Source organism: Salmo trutta, chromosome 4, assembly GCF_901001165.1.
Source record: "Salmo trutta chromosome 4, fSalTru1.1, whole genome shotgun sequence".
Classification (NCBI taxonomy): domain Eukaryota; kingdom Metazoa; phylum Chordata; class Actinopteri; order Salmoniformes; family Salmonidae; genus Salmo; species Salmo trutta.
This window is the reverse complement of record NC_042960.1, coordinates 57,453,482-57,480,449: the sequence shown is the minus strand read 5'-3', so window position 1 is coordinate 57,480,449 and position 26,968 is coordinate 57,453,482. Positions and strand designations below refer to the sequence as shown.

General features: G+C 43.5%; 1 protein-coding gene across 2 annotated transcripts; it reads right to left on the bottom strand.

The window, feature by feature from the left end:
- Positions 1–1,145: 1,145 nt before the first annotated feature.
- On the bottom strand, positions 1,146–8,231 carry cnot2 (CCR4-NOT transcription complex, subunit 2). 2 transcript variants are annotated; one of them, XM_029751456.1, is made up of 15 exons: positions 8,130–8,231; positions 6,931–7,053; positions 6,478–6,550; positions 6,031–6,178; positions 5,618–5,803; positions 5,390–5,469; positions 5,049–5,174; positions 4,530–4,654; positions 4,136–4,253; positions 3,812–3,968; positions 3,625–3,686; positions 3,499–3,548; positions 3,274–3,374; positions 2,859–3,003; positions 1,146–2,523 (listed from the first exon to the last, which is right to left on the bottom strand). In XM_029751456.1, exons 2-15 carry the CDS (start codon positions 7,039–7,041, stop codon positions 2,437–2,439), a joined length of 1,569 nt encoding a protein of 522 aa, XP_029607316.1. In that variant the 5' UTR covers positions 7,042–7,053; positions 8,130–8,231; the 3' UTR covers positions 1,146–2,436. The 2 variants fall into 2 exon arrangements, with proteins under 2 accessions (XP_029607316.1, XP_029607315.1); XM_029751455.1 differs by lacking the exon at positions 8,130–8,231 and adding an exon at positions 7,875–8,087 and having other exon boundaries at positions 2,853–3,003; positions 4,530–4,687; positions 6,874–7,053.
- Between the last annotated feature and the right edge of the window lie 18,737 nt (positions 8,232–26,968).

Genomic DNA, 26,968 nt, shown 5'->3' with positions numbered 1-26,968 from the left:
AAGAGATTTCTAAAGAAATGCATTGTGTGTTTACTAATCTCTCACGGACACACTGCATCTGACCAAATTACACAAGATTTTAGTTCTGGGTTAACTAAGGTTGTATTTACTTGTATAAGTCCTCATTCGGCACAGGCACTAATCACAAACCAATTATGACTTCAAGAAATATCCTCTATTTTGTGATTATCACATCTCTGTTCAAGAGTGATCTATTATCAGCCTAGACCTGTATTAGTCCTACCTATTCCAACACTACTCCTTCCTTCCACACCACTGGCCCAGAGATGGTCCTGTCTGTATCAGCAGGTCAGTAATACAATGGTTATACACAGATAATACAGATACAACTCAGAGGACCATTGGAAGTTGGAAATCGTTTCGTATAGACTGAGTGGACAAAACATTAGGAACACTTGCCATGACAGGCTGACCAGGTGAATCCGGGTGGAAGCTTTGATCTTGGCAGGTAGTCTAGTGGTTAGAGCATTGGGCCAGTAGCTCCAAGGTTGCTGGTTTGTATTGCTGAGCTGACGAGGCTCTGTCGATGTGCCCTTGAGCAAGGCAGTTAACCCTAATCGCTCCTGTAAGTCGCTCTGGATAAGACCGTCTGCTAAATGATGTAAATGTTAATGTCACTTGTTAAATCCACTTCAATCAGTATTGATGAAGGGGAGGAGACAGGATAAAGCAGGATTGTTAAGCTTTTAGACATGGACTGTGTGTGCCATTCAGAGGGTGAATGGGCAAAACAAAATATTTGAGTGCCTTTGAATGGGGTATGGTAGGTGCCAGGCGCACAGGTTTGAATGTGTCAAAAACTGCATTGCTGCCGGGTTTTTCACACTCAACAGTTTGCCGTGTGTATCAAGAATGGTCCACCACCCAAAAGACTTCCAGCCATCTTGACACAACTGTGGGACGCATTGGATATGGGCCAGCTTCCCTGTGGAATGCTTTCGACACCTTGCAGAATCCATGCCCCAACGAATTGAGGCTGTTCTGAGGGCAAAAGGGGGGGTGCAACTCAATATTAGGAAGGTGTTCTTAATGTGTTGTACACTCAGTGTAAATTCAGTGTCAAATGTGTTTGGTTCTCATTAAGAATGCCCCCCCCTCTTCCCTCAGAAACCAGACAACAGTAGTTCAGGAAAGCCTTTTTTGCTTTATTAAAAAGAAGCTTTGAACGTCAGAAAATACAAGATTGGTCTGTATGATTTTTTCCCCTTCAAATTATTATTCATTTTTCCTTTTCTTATGAAAGGCTGCTGTTTAAACAGCTTTGAGTGAAATGTGTCCATCTGTCCTCTTGCTTTGGACTTTGGGGTGGATGTCCTTGTTTTTCCTGAGAATCAGGCCTTTCCTTGTTTGTCTTTTTAATTTGTATTTCTTCGTAAGTGCCCACAGTGCCGAGTATGATGCCCTGTCCAGCAGATCCAGAAATGTCCTGTTTTATCTACATATTGTACTCCATGCTGACCTCCTAAAGATGAGGTACAAGGCAGGGCAATTTTTTCCTCCAAAATAGATGCCATATATATATATATATATGTATACACATACATATATATACACATTCGTACATATATATCTTTATTCATGTGATGTTCAAAATGTTTTAAAAAAAATGTACACGTTTACAAAATCGTAACAAAGACTGGAAAGTGTTTCGCTCGCTCTGGAACAATGAAGCTGGGTGGGTAATCTAACAACACTTCACTAAAACGGTCTCTGATTTGTATATTGAAGCCAGACAGAAAATACCAGTCAAAAGGAAGGAAAGAACGGGATGTGGAGAAGAAAAGAGGGAATGCACAAGAGGAGAGATGGAGAGAAAGAAGTGGAGAGATGTGTAGACAGGCTACTTATCTTTCCAAAACAAAACATGAGGGAGTGTTTTCACATAAAAAAAAGCACAAACAATCTTTGTGTTCTTTTATTACTAAATAATGCAACAATGAACATTGCACTTCTTCTGCCCTTTCGTTCTCACGTGTGGGATGGTACTTGTTGGCTTAGCCTTCCCCACCTTTCTCTGTTCTTAACACTTGGGGGGTGGGGGGGATGAGGCATAACCCTTGTTCTGTCACTGTAAAGTGTGTCGGTATTGTCCGTTTTCCTACCTTGGACCAAACAGGCTTCTGATTCAGAGACGTAAACAAAACACAGACCCTGGTCAAAAACAAAACAAAAACAATGAAACGAAAGGAATAAAAACAGAACAAGTGGAGGTGTTTGGGCAGCACATAATTTGGGAAAGGCAGGGCTCAATTTTCCCCACCCTTACGCGGTGGTGAGCGCCTCCTCTGAAGTCATTTTAGCCAGATCCTCAAGGAATAAAAACCAGGATGGATGTCTGGGCCGCAGCACACCATCCTCTTCAGGCTGGGAGGGAGGGGTGCAGGGACAGCGTTCCCCCTGGGACTGTACGGGGCCTCAGAAGGCCTGCTGAGCTGGGTTGTAGTTGAAGGTAGATGGGACGTGGGGCCTCTCTTCTAGCTTTTCGTACTCCAGGTGGAACTCCTGGAGGGATAGAGAACACATAATCAGCAATGGAGACGGAAGATTCCTGTTGAGTTTATATTGCCTGAGTGAGAATACTGATCATCAATAAGAGCTGAAAACTCAGAGTGACAAACATCACCAGTAACAGAGATACAAAAAGTCTATCTTGAATCAACGTTAAACACGTACAAGTTCCAAAAAAAAATAAAAAATAGGATGTCAAGCACGTAACTCCAACAAAGGAGATTCACAACTCAAAACATACATGTAAATGAAAATAGCACAAACAGCACTTTCTCTTCATGTTAAGTGTATTGATTGAGGGTAGCAGATACTAAAGCCAATACCTTTACCTTGGCTACCTTCCTCCAGTTAAGACAATCAAAGAAGTAGTAGGTCCCCCTCTCATAGGTGTTGGTCTTTAGTGTGGGCTCCATGCCCGGCGCCCGCGTGATCCACACCCGCTCCTCTTTGTGGTACCGCCAATCCCGGTTAAAGCTGCACCAACACCAGACAGGCAGGAGAGAGAGATGCCATTAACGCACAGTGAGTAAAGAAAAAGGCACAAATAACTCCTTGATAACAACATATAGAAACTACGAACAACTACTGAAAGAAACCGAAAAGGTGATCCTGGGAATTAAGGTGTGCTAATAAATCTTAGTCTTATTTAGATAAGATCCATGTTCAAAGACACCTCTCTCAAAGACACCTCTCTCAAGGGTGCCTACGTGAAAGTGCTTTCAGTAGTGATAGTACAGCACTTACAGCTCTACTGCTGCCAGGAGCTGTAGCAGGTCTCCTCCGTTCATATAGTACAGATAGAACAGCAGGTCTTCACCGTACCGCGCCAGTTTAATAGCTGCCAGCTGAGGAAGAGGAGAGATGGCTTTATCAACACCATCATTTGGTTTATCCAATTATGACATTGTGCTTTCTTCCAGAGTATAAGATCAATAGCACTTGAAAGGGGATTACTGATTTATCACCTACCTTGTCCCTTATGTGGATGTTGGTTAAGTACTCAGAGGGGACGTGGAAGTCTGAAAGATAGGAGGCACCAGGGTCACCAACAGGCTTAGTGTGGGGTATGTGTGTGTGGTCAGGGTCATGTCTTACCAATGTCTTGAGGTCGACACGGTGCTGATGCCCAGGGGGAAGCAAACTTGGGGTACAGGTTTCTGTCAGGAGAGGAGGGGACATGTTACTATCAACAGACTTAAGATGAATAAAAACATCTAACAAAACATTGATTTTGACTTCTGTAGCCATTCAACCTTATGTTCAGACAGAGCAACCATCTTACTCTGGAGAGTTGAGGTTGAGTCCAAGCGTTGTGAGGTCACTCCCCAGTGCCAAGTGCACCATGCCCGGGTCCGTCTCCGCTGCTCGGATAAAAGTCAGCAAGCCAATCATCCCAAACTGGTCCGTCACCATTCCCCCAGGAATGTTCGTCACCCGCCCTACAGATGTGGGAAAATCCACAGTGAGGGAAAATAATAACCAAGTAGATCTTTCCCTACAGCTAATGCAAATGTGGACCATACCAACGGTCATGCAGGAACCATGTCAAAACCCACTGAGGTACCCAGGTCGAGACCGAGAGGTGTGATTGGTTGAACAGGCTCACCATCAGGCAACACCTGGATCCCTTTCTTCTGGCTGTTGTTCTGTGCTGAGCTCGTCTTGTCTCCGGGGAACTTAGGACCGTCTGCACTGGACGTGCTCTTGCCTGTAGAGTTTAGGTTCTGTACAAAGCAAAAAACAAATGAATGAATAATTCTCATTTTTATTACATCTATAAGCCACATGACATCATGGAACATTGCTTTGAATATAGAATGTCCACTCTACTAATTCTATGGTGAAAGACTTGAATATGCAGTAGTTGTTGTTGCTCAACATAAGGAGGCCTTGTGTGGTTGCCTGTCCATTTCAGCTTTATCCATGTTTGGCATGCCAATGGCCAATGAAAACAGACTGACAACCAGGCTAAAGACAGCCTGTCTGTCTGTCTGACTCACTGTTTTGCTGTCATCGTTGCTCAACGTGGGGTCCTTGTAGTTGGGACCAGGCAGTGCAGGGAAGTCCTCGTTGTGGATGGAGAAATCCTGCGTCGGCTCGTTCGATGGCTTCGTCACCATGCCAACTGATGAGGTCATGAGATGAAGAGAAGAGGCTTCTTAAATAAATCACCACAATGAGAAAAAAGTTTAGCCTTGGGTTATATATACACACACACCATTGGAGAAGGCCTTCTCCCTTTCTTCATCACAATTTGCCAGTTTATATTTGAAGAGAGAGTGAAGTGGGCTGAGTATTTACACTGAGAATGTGTCTAGCATTGCTGACTGGCCCACAGTAATATGACGAGTCAGTGATGCTTTGACATGTGCACTGCCAAGTTGCCTTTGCATCCAAGCCAAGTGCATTACAATGAGCCCTTCTTTCTAGTGCACTACACTGAGCCCTTACAATGGGTAGCCCTCCTAGTCTAGTCCAGTATTATAAACCCTTACTAGTGCACTATACAGAGTTCTTACCATAGGGGGCCCTTCCAGCTAGTGGGTTAAGTAGTGGCGTTGGGTTTGCGCTTCCTTCCCTCCGACTCCTGTCTGCTAACGCAGGGAAGTCAGACAGGTCTAGCCCCGTCACGTTTTCACTGCCGTCTGTGAGGGGCAGGTTAAAGACTTGTAAGAAAGTAAAATGGTGTTACTCTTCATGCTGACAGCGTCTTATAGTGTGTGAATGGATAGGTAAAGTGGATGTTGTAAAAACTTGATGACATAAAGCCTACAGGTAAACTGGGCTGAGTGTGATGTATCATTGGATGGCCAGACTGAGCATCAGACAGCTGGTTATTTTGAAGAGACACACTACTAACCTGTGCCATTGAAGATGTTGCTTGATAACGAGTTGTTCATCCCAAACGCCTGGTTCCGGTTCATCCCAAATCCCGACATGCTACAGAAATACAGAGGAGAACTTTAGCCTCCAACTGGATCATCTTCATATTCAATCATCACAAAAAACTATTGATGATTTAGACATTTAAACAGTTGAGAACAGCAGATCTTTCAGTTTTATTGCCAGCCAGACCGTGTGACTGTACCTGTTGATGGTGAAGGGCTGCCGTGCAGGCTGCTGTTTGGGCATACAGATAATGCTGGGGGGGCTGCGGTTGGGGCTGCCCAGCCCTGAGCTGCCCATGCTGTTGGTCCTGCCGCTGCCCATCCCGATGCCCTGGCCCACCTGGGAGTGGTTCAGCATGTTCCTCGAGTTCATCGGCAGGATCCCCCTGTGGAGGAGACATCACGGGTTAGAGTTAGACAAATGGGTGAACAGAATGGCTTGATATGAAGCCAGGTGATTATTTGACTAATAATGTCCTGTCCTGCTCTGGAACTACTGAACAGCTAACTAACTAACAGCAGAATAATGATTCCATGGCATTTAAAGACATTGGCTAATGTGGTCTCTCGGTCTCAAGAATCTCTCTCTCCAGCATCTCCATCTTACACACACCTGCTTGGCGAGGGTGGGGTATGGAGGGACATGGTGGGTACCCCAGTGGTGGGGGTGATATGGCTCGGTAGCGGAGTGCCTTGCGTTAAGCTGCGGTTTAACTGAGGCGTGTTGTTGCCCATGCCCCTTATCGAGAAGCCAAGTGCACCTGCAACAGGAGAAATAGAAACAGTCAACATGGGACTCTTATCAAATTCCAAAGTGACCAAAATATTGCATATTTCTCATAGCAATATTTTGAGATCAACAAGAAGTGTTGAAGTCTGTTTTGAATTGGGTATATTTAAATTGGGTACATTTACAGGGTAATTATTCTAAATTGATCAAATAACTCCAGGTGTGACTTGACTCCAAAATTGTTACAGACCAAAATGTATTCCAGCCTTAGTAGAAAAGACCCTGAAAACCACAGACAGGAATGTAAGTGAACAGATGCAGCCAGCTTACTCTGTGGGCCATATAAACTGGCCCCAAGCTGGGACAGTTGACCTGATGACGACGGTGAGGGAGACGAGAGCATCTAGGAGGACAAGGAGAGAGATAAACCACAAAGTGAGAGGGAAGGACTGGAAACAAGAATACCAACAGATGACAATACCTTTATCAATAACACATAATTGCACATTAGGGCAGTTCGTATATCATTATTTACAAATCACATTACATTGGAATTACACTGTAATTGGGGTATTCAATTTAAAGGATAATAATAACAACAACAACAACAACATCAATGCTAAGGCAAGTCATATAGGATGATGGAGTAGCCTAAATCTCCCTAAATATGAAAAATAACCATAAACAGATTTACATTATAGAAGGACGTGAAAACAATTGACTTACTTCAAGTTCAAAGGGTGCTGTAGTAGGGATGTGCGATCGAGCAGACAGAGCACTTACGTCTTTGTCCGACCGATGTGGGTACATGGACGGCTGGCTGTAGTACATGTTCTCATCAGGGTAGTCACTTTCCACCCCCTCTACAAACTTCTTTCTCGTAGCACTGAACATGCCGTTTGTCACCTGCAGAGAGTGGGAAGAAGTTTAGGTTTAAATATCTCAATTCCTCAACAGTCCATAGAAATTGAGACTGTCGACCAGCATGTCTGGACCCACTATCCACACTGTTCATATCAGATTTAAAAAACGATCATGGACAGGACAGGAGAGAAACACACAAGCCACACAGTAGTGTTAGTCCTATGACTATGGTCTACTACACTTTCAGTTTGACATCACATCTCACTACCAGACAACACGCCCACACCTTGCGCAATGTGTGCATACCAATGCTTGACTTGGAATTAAATAGGTTCCAGTACTCATTTTGGGTGCCGGTACTGTTTATATTTAGGTGCAGGAGCTCCACAATAGTTTTGAGGTAATATACTACCGTATAAGACGAACAGGAGTTCAAGCAGTAGACAATCTGAGGTGCTGGTTACTCAGCTCCACTGAGCTCCTGCCCAAGTCAAGTACTGGTGCATACAGTGTGCCTTACAAAACTCATTTACAATCGCGTTTATACTGTTGTTGATTTTCCACTCACTGTTATCATGCTGGTGTGTGAAAATGCATTGGTCAACATACAAAAACTGTGTCCATCCCTGCAGCGTTGCCTCAGAACAATTCAACAAGCTTCTGCTCAGGTGACACTATGAGGTTCAGTTATTATTCTCTACACCAAACTTTCCGTAAAGCATTTTGTGGCTAACGTTAACTAACAATACAGCGCGAGTCTGATTAGTTATAATAACAGTTAGTTCAACAACAAGCATCACTAGACTAACGTTAGCTAGCTAAATCCCTCCAATTCAACAACCCTTGTCAGGCAGTCTGCTTGCCTATAGGTAGCGATGTGCAGGTTGGGCCTGTTGTGTCTCCTATCCAGTTCCCAGTACCTTTCGGTCTCAATTTACGCTAGGAGCCACAGACAAAAACAGAGCGCAGAAGACTTTTCGAATTCAAATCTGCCAACCCGGTCCAAAACACACCAAACCGAATGACAAGGACAACAAAGATGAATGTGTTGTGATGTGACGATTCGAGTCGGACCAAACGGGTTTATATTTGAGGGAAAAATACTGTAAAAACCTCACCGCATTAATTTCCCTTCTCCTTGTAGCTAGATCCAAGATGGCTGCGTATTCAGTATTCCACAATCGAGAATCCTGGGTGAATAGCCTTTGCCCTCTGACCTCTCTACAACCTCCTAACCATTTCCGCACACAAATTATGAACGTTCTTCTTCTGTGGGTACAAAGTGGCTTATACACTACAGGATGTATTTGAATTGTCTGCAGTATTATTTTTCTAGTTACATATATTGTTGGGTGAGCTCACTATCGGTAGAAAATTATCAGTGGGTAACAAACTCAGTAGGTAAACAAATCAAAAAATGATAATAAGACACTCTCATTTATTTTATTTTGAAAACATAGAGGCAATTAACCCAGGCATAAGTGATATGACATCACAGTAGTAGCCTATACATCAGGGATAATCAACTAGATTCAGCCGCCGGCCGATTTTTTATTGAGTGGATGGTCAGGGGGCTCGTGGTGCACGACTCCGCGATTTTTGGAATCGACTTCGACTCCTGTGGATGGAGTTGAAAGGAGTCGACTCTTGCTCAAAACGCGCTGAAACGGATGCGAACACACGTACATACAACCTCATTATTGCGGAGTCCTACTAGGAAGACTACATTTACGTTCTAGAGGACTGACATGAGCATGATGCTGCCCATTTGCTCATCAATTTAGTCTTTAAAAAGCCTGTTTTGTTTGAATGTAGAAGGTGATGTGTAGGAACTAGACTATTTCATTGATATTTCTGCTGTGTGCAGCCTTGACCGATCCCATGGGATGATGTGTTGCACTCTACGATTTACCATATTATAGCCCTATTCCGACGGGTATTACTAAAGAGGTTGGTTTTGTAATTATTATTCAAGTATGTGCATTATTTATTCCAGAGGACGATTCACACAGGATTCGTTTTTTCAAAACGAATTCATTCAAAAGTTTGGGGTCACTTAGAAATGTCCTTGTTTTCCATGAAAACATACATGAAATGAGTTGCAAAATTAATAGGAAATATGGTCAAGACGTTGACAAGGTTATAAATAATGATTTTTAATTTAAATAATAATTGTCCTTCAAACTTTGCTTTCATCAAAGAATCCTCCATTTGCAGCAACTACAGCCTTGCAGTCCTTTGTCATTCTAGTTGTCAGTTTGTTGAGGTAATCTGAAGAGATTTCACTCCATGCTTCCTGAAGCACCTCCCACAAATTGGATTGGCTTGATGGGCACTTCTTATGTACCATATGGTCAAGCTGCTCCCACAACAGCTAAATAGGGTTGAGATCTTGTGACTGTGCTGGCCACTCCATTATAGACAGAATACCAGCTGACTGCTTCTTCCCTAAATAGTTATTGCAAAGTTTGGAGCTGTGCTTTGGGTCATTGTCCTGTTGTAGGAGGAAATTGGCTCCAATTAAGCACCGTCCACAGGGTATGTCATGGCGTTGCAAAATGGAGTGATAGCGTTCCGTCTTCAAGATCCCTTCTACCCTGTACAAATCTCCCACTTTACCACAACCAAAGACCCCCAAACAATCACATTGCCTCAGTAACAGTATAGCTTCCTTCCCTCTCCTCGCCCCAACCTGGGCTTGAACCAGGGACCCTCTGCACACATCAACAACTGACACCCACGAAGCATCGTTACCCATCGCGGCACAAAAGCCACGGCCCTTGCAGAGCAAGGGGAACAAGTACTTCACGGTCTCAGAGCGAGTGATGTCACCGATTGAAACGCTATTAGCGTGCACCACCGCTAACTAGCTAGCCATTTCACATCGGTTACACCTCCACCATGCTTGACAGATGGCGTCAAACCCTCTTCCGCATCTTTTAATTTTTCTGCATCTCACGAATGTTTTTCTTTGTGATCCGAACACCTCAAACTTAGATTTGTCTGTCCATAACACTTTTTCCCAATCTTCCTCTGTCTGGTGTCTGTGTCGTTTTGCCCATCTTAAACTTTATTTTTATTGGCCAGTCTGAGATATGGCTTTTTCTTTGCAACTCTGCCTAGGCCAGCATCCCGGAGTCGCCTCTTCACTGTTGATGTTGAGGCTGGTGTTTGCGGGTACTATTTCATGAAGCTGCCAGTTGAGGACTTGTGAGGCGTCTGTTTCTCAAACTAGACACTCTAATGTACTTGCCCTCTTGCTCAGTTGTGTATCGGGGCCTCCCACTCCTTCTACTCTGGTTAGAGCCAGTTTGCGCTGTTCTGTGGAGGGAGTAGTACACAGCGTTGTACGAGATCTTCAGTGTCTTGCCAATTTCTCACATGGAATAGCCTTCATTTCTCAGGATAAGAATAGACTGACGAGTTTCAGAAGAAAGTGCTTTGTTTCTGGCCATTTTGAGCCTGTAGTCGAACCCACAAATGCTGATGCTCCAGATACTCAACTGGTCTAAAGAAGGCCAGTTTATTGCTTCTTTAAATCAGCACAACAGTTTTCAGCTGTGCTAACATAATTGCAAAAGGGTTTTCTAATGATCAATAAGCCCTTTAAAATTATAAACCTGGATTAGCTAATAGGTAGCTGATAATGGGCCTCTGTACGCCTATGTAGATATTCCATTAAAAATCAGCCGTTTCCAGCTACAATAGTCATTTACAACATTAACCATGTCTACACTGTATTTCTGATCAATTTGATGTTATTTTAATGGACCAAAAATGTGCTTTTCTTTCAAAAACAAGGACATTTCTAAGTGACCTCAAACTGTTGAAAGGTAGTGTATGTCTAGACGATAACAGGCTACACTGATAACTCGTGCTTGGCTGCCAAATGTATAGGTCTCCCCATAATACTTAAGTTGATGAAGTATGATCCTAATCATTATTTTAATGATCTATGGTAGACTTCCTTCCTAATAACAATGCCCTCCCATCCTGCTGATTTGAGCTGCTGGACCGTATTTGCACTTGACTCTGTCTATGGATGAGAAAGTGAACTTGCCATTTCCAAAAAGTTTAGCGGGGATACTGATTTACGATCTATTGCCCAGGACATGGCTCTCCAACCCTGTTCGCGGAGAGCTAACCATCCTGTAGATTCACACTCCAATCCTAATCTAGCGTGTCTGATTCCGCAATTAGCTGGTTGATAAACTGGGGTTGGAGCAAAACCCTACAGGGAGGTAGCTCTCCAGGAACAGGGTTGGAGAGCCTTAACCTAGGACACCAACAGCAAGCCATGATTTTATTAAATAATCCATAGGCACAATACTATTTATTGCACATTTAGGCCCAATTAAACTGATGCATTTGGCAATGTTCAACTTCAATTCACTGACACTAAGAATAGCTTAACCATAATCATTGATATTTTTATATATACTTGAATATTTACGAGGCATCACTACATTGCTACAGATTACCAAGATGCCTATGCCCACGGTTCTGACTATCTGTCTGCCTGCTCTGATCCTCTCTCTCTCGTGGTTGCCCTTGCTCTCACCTACTCCTCTTTCTCATTGCTATGAAAAACGCTAGTGTGTGTTTGGTCTTCGGTCAGTTGTGTGTATAATAGCTCAGCCTACTCGTTAATAGCCCCTATGTTAGAGACGATTTGGACATATTTGTATAAAAGACAGAACATACAGAGCTCCATGTACGTTTGTGTAAATATATGAAATATTAATGTATATGATGAAATATTAGGTACGTACCTTTATGATTTATATTTACCTGATTGAGATATATTCATTTGTTATTAGTGTAACTTAGTTTTTGGACCCCCCTCTTGCCCATTCATTGTACTGTGGTAAGTGTGTTAGGATAAAGGCAGGAAGTTGGGCCTTCTGGGGGAGGAGTCCTAGCTAGACGCGGGAGTGGTGTAGTTTTTTGACCATACAGACAGGTCATATTATGTATTTTCCATGTCAAGTAATCTATGCTTTAAGATGATTGGATAGTCATTTATTTTTTAGATATAATTAGAATAAACACATTTGCGCTTCCATACTATGCATAATCAAACGACCTCATTGAACAGGGCAGATCATTCATTCGCAGTGGTTACTCACAGCTGGCGAATTCTAGGAGTTCAAGTCCTTCCAAGCGAGCTGTCCTTGTGGCCCGAATGCAATGACAAATAGAATAATATCCAGCGTGTCCGTACCGGAGCTTTCCTTCCGATAGTAATCCTTCACGGAGTCTTTTGACTTGATTGTAGTGGTTTCCTTTCCTCTTTACCATAGCCACTGCCCTAGCCTGAATGTGGACTGTATGCGTACGAAACAACCCCGCTTTCAGGCTAGGATATTCTTATATTTGTCATTGCATTCGGGCCACAAGGACAGCTCGCTTGGAAGGACTTGAACTAGAATTAGCCAGCTGTGAGTAACCGCTGCCCAGTTCAATGCGATCGTTTGATCATGCATATTATGGAAGGTCAAATACGGAGGTAAAGACAGTTTCAGGTTGGATATTCGACGGATATTCGCCTGTAGTTTTCCTTACGTCCACCAACAGCAGTTAGGGACCGTCAATATAGTGAAAAATCAAATGTTTCAAATTTCAATAGCTCTTTAACCATTAGTCCTAACACTTTCAAAACTGGTATTAGCTAACCCGATGACATAGATAAACATTCGTTTGTCCATTTTCATCTCACATGGTTTTACATGCATTTTTCAAAATGTAACATTTCAATAGTTCCTTGGTTATGTGACCTAGTGACTTCAAACAAGGTTCAGAATGTCAACTCAGTGGGCCTACACATTGCACACCCTTTAGTTTGTTCATTTTCATCTCACAAGATTTTCAAATAATTTTTGAAAATGTAGAATTTCAATAGCTTCTTTGTCATGTGACCTAATGTCCGCTGACCATCCTTCTATATTGCACACTCTTGTTTGTGTACTGTAAAATCACACGGTGTAACATACATTTTTCATAGTTTCACATTTGCAATAGCTCCTTGGTCATGTCAATTTTTTATTGATTTTTTATTTCACCTTTATTTAACCAGGTAGGCTAGTTGAGAACAAGTTCTCATTTACAACTGCAACCTGGCCAAGATAAAGCAAAGCAGTACGACACAAACAACACAGACTTACACATGGAATAAACAAACATTCAGTCAATAACAATAGAAAAAAAGAAAGTCTATATACAGTGTGTGCAAAAGGCGTGAGGAGGTAGGCAATAAATTGGCCATAATAGCGAGGTAATTACAATTTAGCAGATTAACACTGGAGTGATAGATGAGCAGATGATGATGTGCAAGTAGTGATACTGGTGTGCAAAAGAGCAGAAAAGTAAATAAAAACAATATGGGGATGAGGTAGGTAGATTGGGTGGGTTTTTTAATTACACACCAAAGAAGCATGCAGTGGATATACACCCATATTGCATAACCTCTAGTCATGTATCTTCTATATTGTTGTACATTAATATTAGTTTGACAATTAGGAGGTTCAGTCCAGTGTTGTGTTTACCCTTTTCTTTAATATTTATCTACAATAATTGGTAGTTCTAAGTACTTATTTTCCCTGTTTTTTTATTTTTCCACAGTATTTAACAGTGGTACACAATAGGAGAGAGACAGATAATATCTCCTTTCGTCATTAATATCAACCATAAAGGAAAAGGGCAAAGTACGAGAGTCATGCTATTAATTGTCCAAAGCAGGGATGGAGAGTGAGCTAGTGAGATAGGCTGCAGTGGGTTTGCTGGTCAATACATATACTGAACATGTAACCACAGTAATGGTGGCCAGTAAATCAATGAATAAAAATGTAATATTGACAAATTAAACAGAAATTGTAGACCTTTAATCTTTTCCAACATGTCAACAGACACTTAACTTCAATTAAGTATGAAACATTGCACAGTGTTAACTTTCTCTTTACCCCTGGTTGATGTACATTTCAGAGCCTCTTCAATGTGGATGGGGTATAGCATACATTTTCAACAACAAAGACTGTACTTCCAGTTTGTGTTCTTTACTCTGTTGAACTATTTTGTCTTCATTCCTAGTTACAGCACATGGACCCACCGTTGGCATGCAAAACGTTCAATCAAAGTGTAACACGTTATAAATAATATCAAATATCAATGCAGTATGACGAATGACGAATTAGCCATCAATTGTGTTATATCATAAATTGTCTTACATGCCGTCACTGTTGTCAAAAGATTATAAACATGTTAAATAAAGTTACTAACCCAGTCAGTCTTTGGGCCACATCCAGGTTCTTTATCAGTGGCACACATGAAGCAGCTGTTGGCTTTGTTGAACTCTGAAATCATAGGCATGAACTGAACATATGGCTGTCCCACACAACTACATAAAAATAAAGAATTTACATTTACTTTGAATTAAATGTCCTTACATACCAGACATTTTTAGTATATCCTCAGCCATTTATTTTCGTAGTTGCTCCATGTTTTTGAAGGTTCCATATCAATTTGGGAGGGGATGTTGGGGATGTTCTGTGCAACTTCCTTGGCCATCTACACCAAAAAATAAAATAGAGTTTTTGACCTAATTGTCACATAACAGCTAACCATTAATTATTGAAAATATAACTATCAAACCTGCATTACAAAGACCCCACAGCTGAAGGTGAACCTGCTGCATGGTGGGAGTTATTTCCCCTCCTTTCCACTTTATGTCCGCCCAGTCGTCTTTTCCATGGCAGGATCTTCTCATTTTGAAGTATTCTCTTTTTTATGTAAAAATAATGGAATTAGGATTAGTTAAAGGCAAATAATTTGTATGCTGTTTTCCTTATCACTATAATCTAGTAGTAATTTATTAGTAGAGGTAATTTCCTTTATACCCATTCAACACAGCCTAAATTATAGGCACTGAACCATTTACAGGACAATAATAAAAGTAGCATATAGGATCCAACCCTATCACAGTTGAATAAATGTAGAGCGTTTGTAGACTTTAAGAAAACAATATTAAGTGACAGTTTCATCAGTACGTGCTTAAAGAAAGTCATATCACAAAGATCACAGATTACAGTGCCCACCAAATCTATGACAATAGAGAATGAATTGTAAGCACCAAAGTGTGTTTGTCAAAATAATATCTGAAAATGTCAGTTGTTGAAAATAATACTTCAATTTGGAATAGTAATTTATTATATATATGCAGTTGAGGAATATTCCATGTACCAACACTACATGTAGGACGGACATAAGACATTCCCACATACAGTATTTTTAAAATGTTTCATTTCACCTTTATTCAACCAGGTAAGCCAGTTGAGAACAAGTTCTCATTTATAACTGCAACCTGGCCAAGATAAAGCAAAGCAGTGTGACACAAACAACAACACAGAGTTACACATGGAATAAACAAACGTACAGTCAATAACACAATACAGAAATCTATATACAGTGTGTGCAAATGAAGTAAGATTAGGGAGGTAAGGCAATAAATAGGCAATATGGGGATGGGGTAGCTGGATGGGCTATTTACAGATGGGGCACGTACATGTGCAATGATCTGTAAGTTGCTCTGATAGCGATGCTTAAAGATAGTGAGGGAGATATGAGTCTCCAGCTTCAGTTATTTTTGCAATTTGTTCCAGTCATTGGCAGCAGAGAACTGGAAGGAAAGGCGGCCAAAGAAGGAATTGGCTTTGGGGGTAACCAGTGAAATGTACCTTGTGGAGCGCATGCTACGGGTGGGTGCTGCTATGGTGACCAGTGAGCTGAGATAAGGCGGGGCTTTACCTAGCAAGGACTTATAGATCACCTGGAGCCAGTGGGTTTGGTGACGAATATGAAGCGAGGGCCAGCCAGCGAGGGCCAGCCAGCGAGAGCATACAGGTCGCAGTGGTGGGAAGTATATGGGTCTTTGGTGATGAAACGGATGGCACTGTGATAGACTGCATCCAATTTGCTGAGTAGAGTGTTGGAGGCTATTTTGTAAATGACATCGCCGAAGTCAAGGATCGGTAGGATAGTCAGTTTTACGAGGGTATGTTTGGCAGCATGAGTGAAGGATGCTTTGTTGTAAAATAGGAAGCCGATTCTAGATTTAATTTTGGATTGGAGATACTTAATGTGAGTCTGGAAGGAGAGTTTACAGTCTAACCAGACACCTATGTATTTGTAGTTGTCCACACATTCTAAGTCAGAACCTTCCAGAGTAGTGATGCTGGATGGGCGGGCAGATGCGGGCAGCGATCGGTTGAAGAGCATGCATTTAGTATAACTTGCATTTAAGAGCAGTTGGAGGCCACAGAATGAGAGTTGTATGGCATTGAAGCTTGTCTGGAGGTTAGTTAACACAGTGTCCAAAGAAGGGCCAGAAGTATACAGAATGGTGTCGTCTGCATAGAGGTGGATCAGAGACTCACCAGCCGCAAGAGCGAAATCATTGATGTATACAGAGAAAAGAGTCGGCCCGAGAATTGAACCCTGTGGCACCCCCATAGAGACTGGCAGAGGTCCGGACAACAGGCCCTCCCATTTGACACACTGAACTCTATCTGAGAAGTAGTTGGTGAACCAGGCGAGGCAGTCATTTGAGAAACCAAGGCTGTTGAGTCTGCCGATAAGAATGCGGTGATTGACAGAGTCGAAAGCCTTGGCCAGGTTGATGGATACGGCTGCACAGTATTGTCTTTTGTCGATGGCGATTATGATATCGTTTAGGACCTTGAGCGTGGCTGAGGTGCAACCATGACCAGCTCGGAAACCAGATTGCATAGCGGAGAAGGTACGGTGAGATTCAAAATGGTCGGTGATCTGTTTGTTAACTTGGCTTTCGAAGACCTTAGAAAGGCAGGGTAGGATAGATATAGGTCTGTAACAGTTTGGGTCTAGAGTGTCTAGACCGTGGCAGCTTTCCAATCTTTGGGGATCTCAGACAATACGAAAGAGAGGTTGAACAGGCTAGTAATAGAGGTTGCAACAATTGCGACGGATACTTTTAGAAAGAGAGGGTCCAGATTGTCTAGCCCAGCTGATTTGTAGGGGTCCAGATTTTGCAGCTCTTTCAGAACATCAGCTATCTGGATTTGGGTGAAGGAGAAATGGGGGAGGCTTGGGCAAGTTGCTGTGGGGGGTGAAGAGCTGTTGACTGGGGTAGGGGTAGCCAGGTGGAAAGCAAAGCCAGCCATAGAAAAATGCTTATTGAAATTCTCGATAATCGTAGATTTATCGGTGGTAACAGTGTTTCCTAGCCTCAGTGCAGTGGGCAGCTGGGAGGAGGTGCTCTTATTCTCCATGGACTTTACAGTGTCCCAGAACTTTTTGGAGTTTGTGCTACAGGATGCAAATTTCTGTTTGAAAAAGCTAGCCTTTGCTTTCCTAACTGCCTGTGTATATTGGTTCCTAAGTTCCCTGAAAAGTTGCATATCGTGGGGGCTATTTGATGCTAATGCAGTACGCCACAGGATGTTTTTGTGCTGGTCAAGGGCAGTCAGGTCTGGAGTGAACCAAGGGCTATATCTGTTCCTGGTTCTACATTTTCTGAATGGGGCATGCTTATTTAAGATAGTGAGGAAAGTCCTTTTAAAGAATAACCAGGCATCCTCTACTGACGGAATGAGGCCAAAATCTTTCCAGGATACCCGGGTCAGGTCGATTAGAAATGCTGCTTGCTGAAGTGTTTTAGGGAGCGTTTGACTGTGATGAGGGGTGGTTGTTTGACCGCGGACCCATTACGGACGCAGGCAATGAGGCAGTGATTGCTGAGATCCTGGTTGAAGACAGCAGAGGTGTATTTAGAGGGCAGGTTGGTCAGGATGATATCTATGAGGGTGCCCGAGTTTACGGATTTGGGGTTGTAACTTGTAGGTTCCATGATAATTTGGGTGAGATTGAGGGCATCTAGCTAAGATTGTAGGACGGCTGGGGTGTTAAGCATATCCCAGTTTAGGTCACCTAACAGTACAAACTCTGAAGATAAATGGGGGGCAATTAATTCACATATGGTGTTCAGGGCGTAGCTGGGGGCTGAGGGGGGTCTGTAACAAGCGGCAACAGTGAGAGACTTATTTCTGGAAAGGTGGATTTTTAAAAGTAGAAGCTTGAACTGTTTGGGCACAGACCTGGATATCATGACAGAACTCTGCAGGCTGTCTCTGCAGTAGATTGCAACTCCACCCCCTTTTGCAGTTCTGTCTTGGGGAGAATGTAAACACATAAATAGAAGCATTTTTCATCTGTGATTTTACCACTCAGAATCCAGAATGGATATGACAATGGGGCCAGCACAGGATGTAATACACACTTACAACAATCTACTTTTTGATCTTTGTGACTTCTCATCTGGCAAACTGCTACTAGTGTCAAGAAAAGAGCCACAATTAGGGGTTAGTGTACTCCAGTAAAAAAGGTCTGGTTTAGATTAAAAACTATTGTCCTGTGTCCCCGTTCATAGGGGCATGAGAGACTAGTCAGTGGTAGAATTGAGTTGGCACTTTATTGGCTCAAACACCCATAGACCCACAAGGTTGAGGTTACTCATGGACAGTGATTAGTAATAAAACATATTTTGCATTGATGCATTGTGTCTGACTGTCCAGGAATGAACTTCCGGTTTGTGTCTGACTGTCCAGGAATGAACTTCCGGTTTGGAGCGAGCAGTCGCACTACGCTTCACTCCACAGGTGTAGTACTGAAACTATCGAGGTCACCTAGCCAGCTACACCTAGCCAGCTACACGTTCAAACAAAGTCAACAACGCAGCCACTGCTAGCTAGCCTACTCCACCAGCCAGTAGTACTGTATCATTTTCGTCATTTTAGTAAATAAGATTTTTTGCAACGTAAGCTTAACTTTCTGAACATTCGAGACATGTAGTCCACTTGTCATTCCAATCTCCTTTGCATTAGCGTAGCCTCTTCTGTAGCTTGTCAACTATGTGTCTGTCTATCCCTGTTCTCTCCCCTCTGCACAGGCCATACAAACGCTCCACACCGCGTGGCCGCTGCCACTCTAACCTGGTGGTCCCAGCGCGCACGACCCACGTGGAGTTCCGGCAGCCTCTGGAACTGCCGGTCTGCGGCCAACAAGGCTGAGTTCATCTATGCTACCCTCCAGTCCCTAGACTTCCTGGCGCTGACGGAAACATGGATCACCACAGATAACACTGCTACTCCTACTGCTCTCTCCTCGTCTGCCCACGTGTTCTCGCATACCCCTAGAGCATCGAGCCAGCGGGGTGGTGGCACTGGAATCCTCATCTCTCCCAAGTGGACATTCTCTCTTTCTCCCCTGACCCATCTGTCTATCTCCTCATTTGAATTCCATGCTGTCACAGTTACCAGCCCTTTCAAGCTTAACATCCTCATCATTTATCGCCCTCCAGGTTCCCTTGGAGAGTTCATCAATGAGCTTGACGCCTTGATAAGTTCCTTTCCTGAGGATGGCTCACCTCTCACAGTTCTGGGTGACTTTAACCTCCCCACGTCTACCTTCGACTCATTCCTCTCTGCCTCCTTCTTTCCACTCCTCTCCTCTTTTGACCTCACCCTCTCACCTTCCCCCCCAACTCACAAGGCAGGCAATACGCTTGACCTCATCTTTACCAGATGCTGTTCTTCCACTAATCTCATTGCAACTCCCCTCCAAGTCTCCGACCACTACCTTGTATCCTTTTCCCTCTCGCTCTCATCAAAAACTTCTCACTCTGCCCCTACTCGGATGGTATTGCGCCGTCCCAACCTTCGCTCTCTCTCTCCCGCTACTCTCTCCTCTTCCATCCTATCATCTCTTCCCTCTGCTCAAACCTTCTCCAACCTATCTCCTGATTCTGCCTCCTCAACCCTCCTCTCCTCCCTCTCTGCATCCTTTGATTTTCTCTGTCCCCTATCCTCCAGGCCGGCTCGGTCCTCCCCTCCTGCTCCGTGGCTCGACGACTCACTGCGAGCTCACAGAACAGGGCTCCGGGCAGCCGAGCGGAAATGGAGGAAAACTCGCCTCCCTGCGGACCTGGCATCCTTTCACTCCCTCCTCTCTACATTTTCCTCTTCTGTCTCTGCTGCTAAAGCCACTTTCTACCACTCTAAATTCCAAGCATCTGCCTCTAACCCTAGGAAGCTTTTTGCTACCTTCTCCTCCCTCCTGAATCCTCCTCCCCCTCCCCCCTCCTCCCTCACTGCGGATGACTTCGTCAACCATTTTGAAAAGAAGGTTGACGACATCCGATCCTCGTTTGCTAAGTTAAGCGACACCGCTGGTCCTGCTCACACTGCCCTACCCTGTGCTTTGACCTCTTTCTCCCCTCTCTCTCCAGATGAAATCTCGCGTCTTGTGACGGCCGGCCGCCCAACAACCTGCCCACTTGACCCTATCCCCTCCTCTCTTCTCCAGACCATTTCCGGAGACCTTCTCCCCTACCTCACCTCGCTCATCAACTCATCCTTGCCCGCTGGCTACGTCCCTTCCGTCTTCAAGAGACCGAGACTTGCACCCCTTCTTAAAAAACCTACACTCGATCCCTCCGATGTCAACAACTACAGACCAGTATCCCTTCTTTCTTTTCTCTCCAAAACTCTTGAACGTGCCGTCCTTGGCCAGCTCTCCTGCTATCTCTCTCAGAACGACCTTCTTGATCCTAATCAGTCAGGTTTCAAGACTGGGCATTCAACTGAGACTGCTCTTCTCTGTGTCACGGAGGCTCTCCGCACTGCTAAAGCTAACTCTCTCTCCTCTGCTCTCATCCTTCTAGACCTATCTGCTGCCTTTGATACTGTGAACCATCAGATCCTCCTCTCCACCCTCTCCGAGCTGGGCATCTCCGGCGCGGCTCACTCTTGGATTGCGTCCTACCTGACAGGTCGCTCCTACCAGGTGGCGTGGCTAGAATCCGTCTCCGCCCCACGTGCTCTCACCACTGGTGTCCCCCAGGGCTCTGTTCTAGGCCCTCTCCTATTCTCGCTATACACCAAGTCACTTGGCTCTGTCATATCCTCACATGGTCTCTCCTATCATTGCTACGCAGACGACACACAATTAATCTTCTCCTTTCCCCATTCTGATAACCAGGTGGCGAATCGCATCTCTGCATGTCTGGCAGACATATCAGTGTGGATGACGGATCACCACCTCAAGCTGAACCTCGGCAAGACGGAGCTGCTCTTCCTCCTGGACAACACCCTGTCGTTCTCCACTAACATCAAGGCGGTGACCCGATCCTGTAGGTTCATGCTCTACAACATTCACAGAGTACGACCCTGCCTCACACAGGAAGCGGCGCAGGTCCTAATCCAGGCACTTGTCATCTCCCGTCTGGACTACTGCAACTCGCTGTTGGCTGGGCTCCCTGCCTGTGCCATCAAACCCCTACAACTCATCCAGAACGCCGCAGCCCGTCTGGTGTTCAACCTTCCCAAGTTCTCTCACGTCACCCCGCTCCTCCGCTCTCTCCACTGGCTTCCAGTTGAAGCTCGCATCCGCTACAAGACCATGGTGCTTGCCTACGGAGCTATGAGGGGAACGGCACCTCCGTACCTTCAGGCTCTGATCAGGCCCTACACCCAAACAAGGGCACTGCGTTCATCCACCTCTGGCCTGCTCGCCTCCCTACCTCTGAGGAAGCACAGTTCCCGCTCAGCCCAGTCAAAACTGTTCGCTGCTCTGGCACCCCAATGGTGGAACAAGCTCCCTCACGATGCCAGGACAGCGGAGTCAATCACCACCTTCCGGAGACACCTGAAACCCCACCTCTTTAAGGAATACCTGGGATAGGATAAAGTAATCCTTCTAACCCCCCCCCCCCCCTTTAAAAGATTTAGATGCACTATTGTAAAGTGGTTGTTCTACTGGATATTATAGGTGAATGCACCAATTTGTAAGTCGCTCTGGATAAGAGCGTCTGCTAAATGACTTAAATGTAAATGTATGTAATGTAATAGGATCCAAAGTGTTAGGAAATATTTGTTCCCATAATGTAACGGCTGTCAGTGGAAGTAGACCAAGGTGCAGCGGAGTTAGTGTTCATCTTGAGTTTTAATTTACGTACGAACACGATACAACAAAACAAGAAAACCGACAGCCAAACAGTACTGTCAGGTGCAAGACACTAAACAGAAACAATCCCCCACAAAACCCAAAGGAAAAACAGGCTCCTTATGTGTGACTCCCAATCAGCAACAACGAACTACAGCTGTGCCTGATTGGGAGCCACACACGGCCCAAAACAAAGAAATACAAAAACATAGAAAAAGGAACATAGAACGCCCACCCAATGTAACACCCTGGCCTAACCAAAATAAAGAACAAAAACCCCTCTCTATGGCCAGGGCGTTACACATAAATACAAAGGAGGATGTCTCTCCTCATACCTCTGGCACTTTAGTAAGACTGCCAGACTGTGCACCACAGAGCCAATCAGGAGAGAATACATATAGGTCAACGGTGCCAATTGAAAGTCAAGGGGTGTGTCTGTGCCTTTTGGATTACTCTCTCTTTACAGAGAACCCCTGTGGTTCAAGTCTGCTCTGTGCATGTCTGAAAGTGACAGAGCCAGCAGCCAAGAGAGTTGTTCACAGTATGTCATAAAAAATTATTACACTTATGAATGTATGTAAAATGCTAATATGTATTAGATCCAGTACAATGGAATAACTAAGACCTGAATTTGAATGCAGCGTGTTCCGATTCCTCCTTCTCTTTCTGTCCAGCAGGGTCAACCAAAAACACTTGGCCTGATGGTTCATGCAGATACTGGGGAACCAATATAGAAATGTATTGATCCCTTAAATGATTTTACTATTAAATGACCCATATCACAACCCTCATACCTCTTCACAAAAATGTACCTAAATCAATTTTGGAAAAAGGATTTTACTCACAAAAGACATAGGATTTATTTTCCCAGTTAGAAATAGTAGGCCATGCATCAAATAACTATTTTCATCAGAAAAACAAATCCTTAAATGCAATATTGCCTTTTGTAAGTTGTCTGCAGGTGGCTTGTTGTGAATGCATTCAAATATCAAGTCATTATCAGGTTATGTAAACTGCGTTCTAACACTCAACGTAGAAGGATTTGTCTTAATGTACAGTATATGAAAGTGATGTAAAACCATGTGAGATAAAAATGGACAAACTAAAGGGTGTGCAAAGTGTAGGTCCACTGAGTGGACATTCTGAACCTTGTTTGTAGTCACCAGGTCACATGACCAAGGAGCTATTGAAATTCTAAATTTTGAAAATTCATGTAAAACCATGTGAGATGATAATGGACAAACTAAAGGGTGTGCAATATAGAAGGGTAGTCAGTGGACATTCTGAACCTTGTTTGAAGTCATTCGCTCTCATGACCAAGGAGCTATTGAAATTCTACATTTTGAAAAATGATTTACAAATCTTGTGAGATGAAAATGGACAAACTAAAGGCTGTGCAATATAGAAGATTGGTCAGTGGACATTCTGAACCTTGTTTGAAGTCATTAGGTCTCATGACCAAGGAGCTATTGAAATTCTAAATTTTTAAAAATGTATGTAAAACCATACGAGATACAAATGGACAAACTAAAGGGTGTGCAATGTGTAGGGCCACTGAGTGGACATTCTGAACCTTGTTTGAAGTCACCAGGTCACATGACCAAGGAGCTATTGAAATTCTAAATTTGGAAAAATTCATGTAAAACCATGTGAGATGATAATGGACAAACTAAAGGGTGTGCAATATAGAAGGGTAGTCAGTGGACATTCTGAACCTTGTTTGAAGTCATTAGGTCTCATGACCAAGGAGCTATTGAAATTCTACATTTTGAAAAAGGATTTACAAATCTTGTAAGATGAAAATGGACAAACTAAAGGGTGTGCAATATAGAAGGGTAGTCAGTGGACATTCTGAACCTTGTTTGAGGAATTTTAATTCACTCAATGCAGCCCGGAGAGGTAAACTTGGAGTGTGTACACGCAAAATGAATGAAATAAAATTCCTTCTTGTTGATGGAGGAAATGTTTAAACTGTGAATGAGAGTCTTGAAGCATTTAATGCTGTTCTCAGTGACTTTAAGAATGCTCATGAATCTGTGCTAGAGCTGGTCACAGAGGAGGAACAGGAGAGCATTAACTATTATCAAACAAGAATGAGGACTTATGAACATTTCCTGGAAGAGGTGGAAATATGGAAAAAAGATGAAGTTGAGCCACAAACACTCATTGAACCACACAACAGCATTTCCAATGTGTCAAAAACATAAAATAAAACAAAGTATTCTAAGGCTGCTTCCTCAGTGTCCTCTGCACGCCTAAAAGCTGAGGCAGAACGAGCAGCTCTACTAGCTCGCCAAGCATCATTACAGGACAAGCATGCATTGGAACTGGAGAAAGCTCAACTGAAGGTTAGGATGGAAAAAATGGCACTGGAAACGGACATAGCAGAATATAATGCCAGACTGAAGGTCCTGGAGAGTGGTGAGTCAACTTCTCAATCCCATGGCGTGGCACCCCATTTACTAAGCCAGGAAGATGGAATGAACTCTTATTTTGAGAACCAGGAACCCGAGGTCTATGTGGAACCTGAACCATCACCTGTTGAGTTTGCTGCATTAGGTGCAGTTCCAAAGACCCCATTACAAAGGGTTTTACAACAACCGACAACAAAGCCATCAAAACCTATTCAGAAAACAGTCATAAATCACACCCTTCAGCAGCCAACAGCAAGGTCTAGCAATCAACACAGAATCAACACTGCGGGTATCAGCCATAATACCAGCCTTGATAACCTCTCTACTGTCATGCAAAGGCAGAATGAAATTGCTGACCTCCTTGTACTATAGCACAAACAGGCCACACTCCCTGTTAGGGAGATACCTATGTTTGACGGTGATCCTCTCAACTTTAGGCCATTCATGCGTGCATTTGAGCATGGCATAGAAGATAAGACAAGCAGCCATCAGGATAGGCTCGATTACCTGGAACAGTACACTGGTCAGCCCAAGGATCTGGTACGTAGTTGTCTGCATATGGAAGCCAGAAGATGCTATGCGGAGGCTAAGAGGTTGTTAAAGGAACACTTTGGCAATGAAATCAAAGTCACCACTGCTTACATGGAAAAAGTTTGGAACTGGACAAACATCAAACCGGATGATGGAAAGGGACTGGGTGGCTATGCACTCTAAGATGTGTCTGTAACGCTATGCAAGACCTACAGAACATGGAAGAGCTTAATCTTTCCTCCAACATAAAGTTGATCATGTCAAAACTTCCCTACAAACTAAGGGAAAAATGGAGGCCTACAGCATGTGATATTTTAGAGAAAAGCCACCTGAGGGCCCAGTTCAGTGACCTTGTGACATTCAGGCCAAAAGTTTGCAGGATCTGTTGTATGGAGGTATTCAAGATCCCCTGTCCAACAAAAAGTTTTTAAAAACCAAAACAGCAGCTGACTTTAAACAGCAGTTCAAGTCCAAGAGTAGGACAAGCAGCTTTGCCACTGCAGTAGCTGTATTGGCAGATTGTGACTCTGAAAAACCTCTAAAAGAACAAACATTCAAAGTAAAGAGACCAGGCATCTACCCTTCTGATGCTCCCAGTATCTCATGTGTATTTTGTGCTGGTGAGCATTTATTGGTTGACTGCCAACAGGTGAAGGCCCAGCCACACAAATCCAAGGTTGAGTTTGAGATCAAAAGGCCTTTGTTTTTGCTGTTTGATGAGAGGACACTTAAGCAAAGAATGTAAAAGAAGGATGACCTGTCAGAGCTGTCAAAGAAAGCACCCCACTATCATGCACATTGAAGGAAGAGCGAGATTTAGATCTCAAAAGGCAGATATGAGTGGTGTAGCAGTAAAGCGGGAGGAGACTGTCAGCAGTGCTCTTGTTTCACTGGAAGCTGGTGAAGATACCGGGGCCATTACAGATTGTGCACTTGCGCCAGTTCAAGTAAAGATGGCAAATGGAAGCAAGTCTGTGTTAACTTATGCGTTCTCGATTCTGGTAGCTCAGCAACATTTTGTATGGAGAGACTCATGAGGCAGCTCCCAGTGACAAGAGAGAACATTCCCACTCAGAAAGATCTCAAAAGGTGGCCATACCTGAAAGAGGTTCAGTTGAAGGAGATTGATTTTTCTACTGTATTATTGACTGTATGTTTGTTTATTCCATGTGTAACTCTGTGTTGTATGTGTCGAACTGCTTTGCTTTATCTTGGCCAGGTCGCAGTTATAAATGAGAACTTGTTCTCAACTAGCCTACCTGGTTAAATAAAGGTGAAATTAAATTAAATTAAATAAAAATCTTCCACTTATGCAGGAGCGGAACAAGTGGAACAAAACTAAGAGAAACTTCAGTCCTGGTGACCTTGTTGTCATCGTCGATGACACTGCCCCAAGGAACTCTTGGCTAATGGGGCGTGTGGTGGAGGCTTTGCCAGGGGCCAAAGGTCTTGTCCGGAGCATCATGGTTAAGACCAAGACAAATATCTTACAGAGACCTATCAATACACTCTGTCTGCTACTTGAGGCGGCTGAGTGAGACACACACACACATACATACACACACACTGCTCCATCTTTGAATCACGTGCACCTCTGATTCATTGATGTCGTACTCTTACATTCTTTGATGTCGTAGCCATACGTTTTTGGACGTCAAACTCTTGACATTTTTGGAAGTTGAACACCTGAACTCTTCGACTCAGACTGAGATCTATGGACTCTTTTCCTATATGGGACCTTGTATATTTGTATATAGCTATGAACTGTAATAGTGCTCTGGTATAGAATGTTTTGTGTTTTGTGTATTACGTTTGAATATTAAGTAATTGTTGTGCATTCAGTGCAGTTAACAATTAGGGGCCGGTATGTTAGAGCCGATTTGGATATATTTGTATAAAAGACAGAACATACAGAGCTCCATGTACGTTTGTGTAAATATATTAAATATGAATGTATATGATGAAATATTAGGTACGTACCT

Excerpts from the sequence above, each read along its gene's own strand:
- cnot2 (XM_029751455.1), bottom strand. The coding sequence starts at position 7,041 with ATGTTCAGTGCTACGAGAAAGAAGTTTGTAGAGGGGGTGGAAAGTGAC. Across the intron at positions 4,688-5,048 it reads AGCTGGAAGGGCCCCCTATG|AAGCCTCTTCTCTTCATCTC; the intron begins GTAAGAACTCTG and ends GATTTATTTAAG. Across the intron at positions 3,375-3,498 it reads ACATCCACATAAGGGACAAG|CTGGCAGCTATTAAACTGGC; the intron begins GTAGGTGATAAA and ends CCTCTTCCTCAG.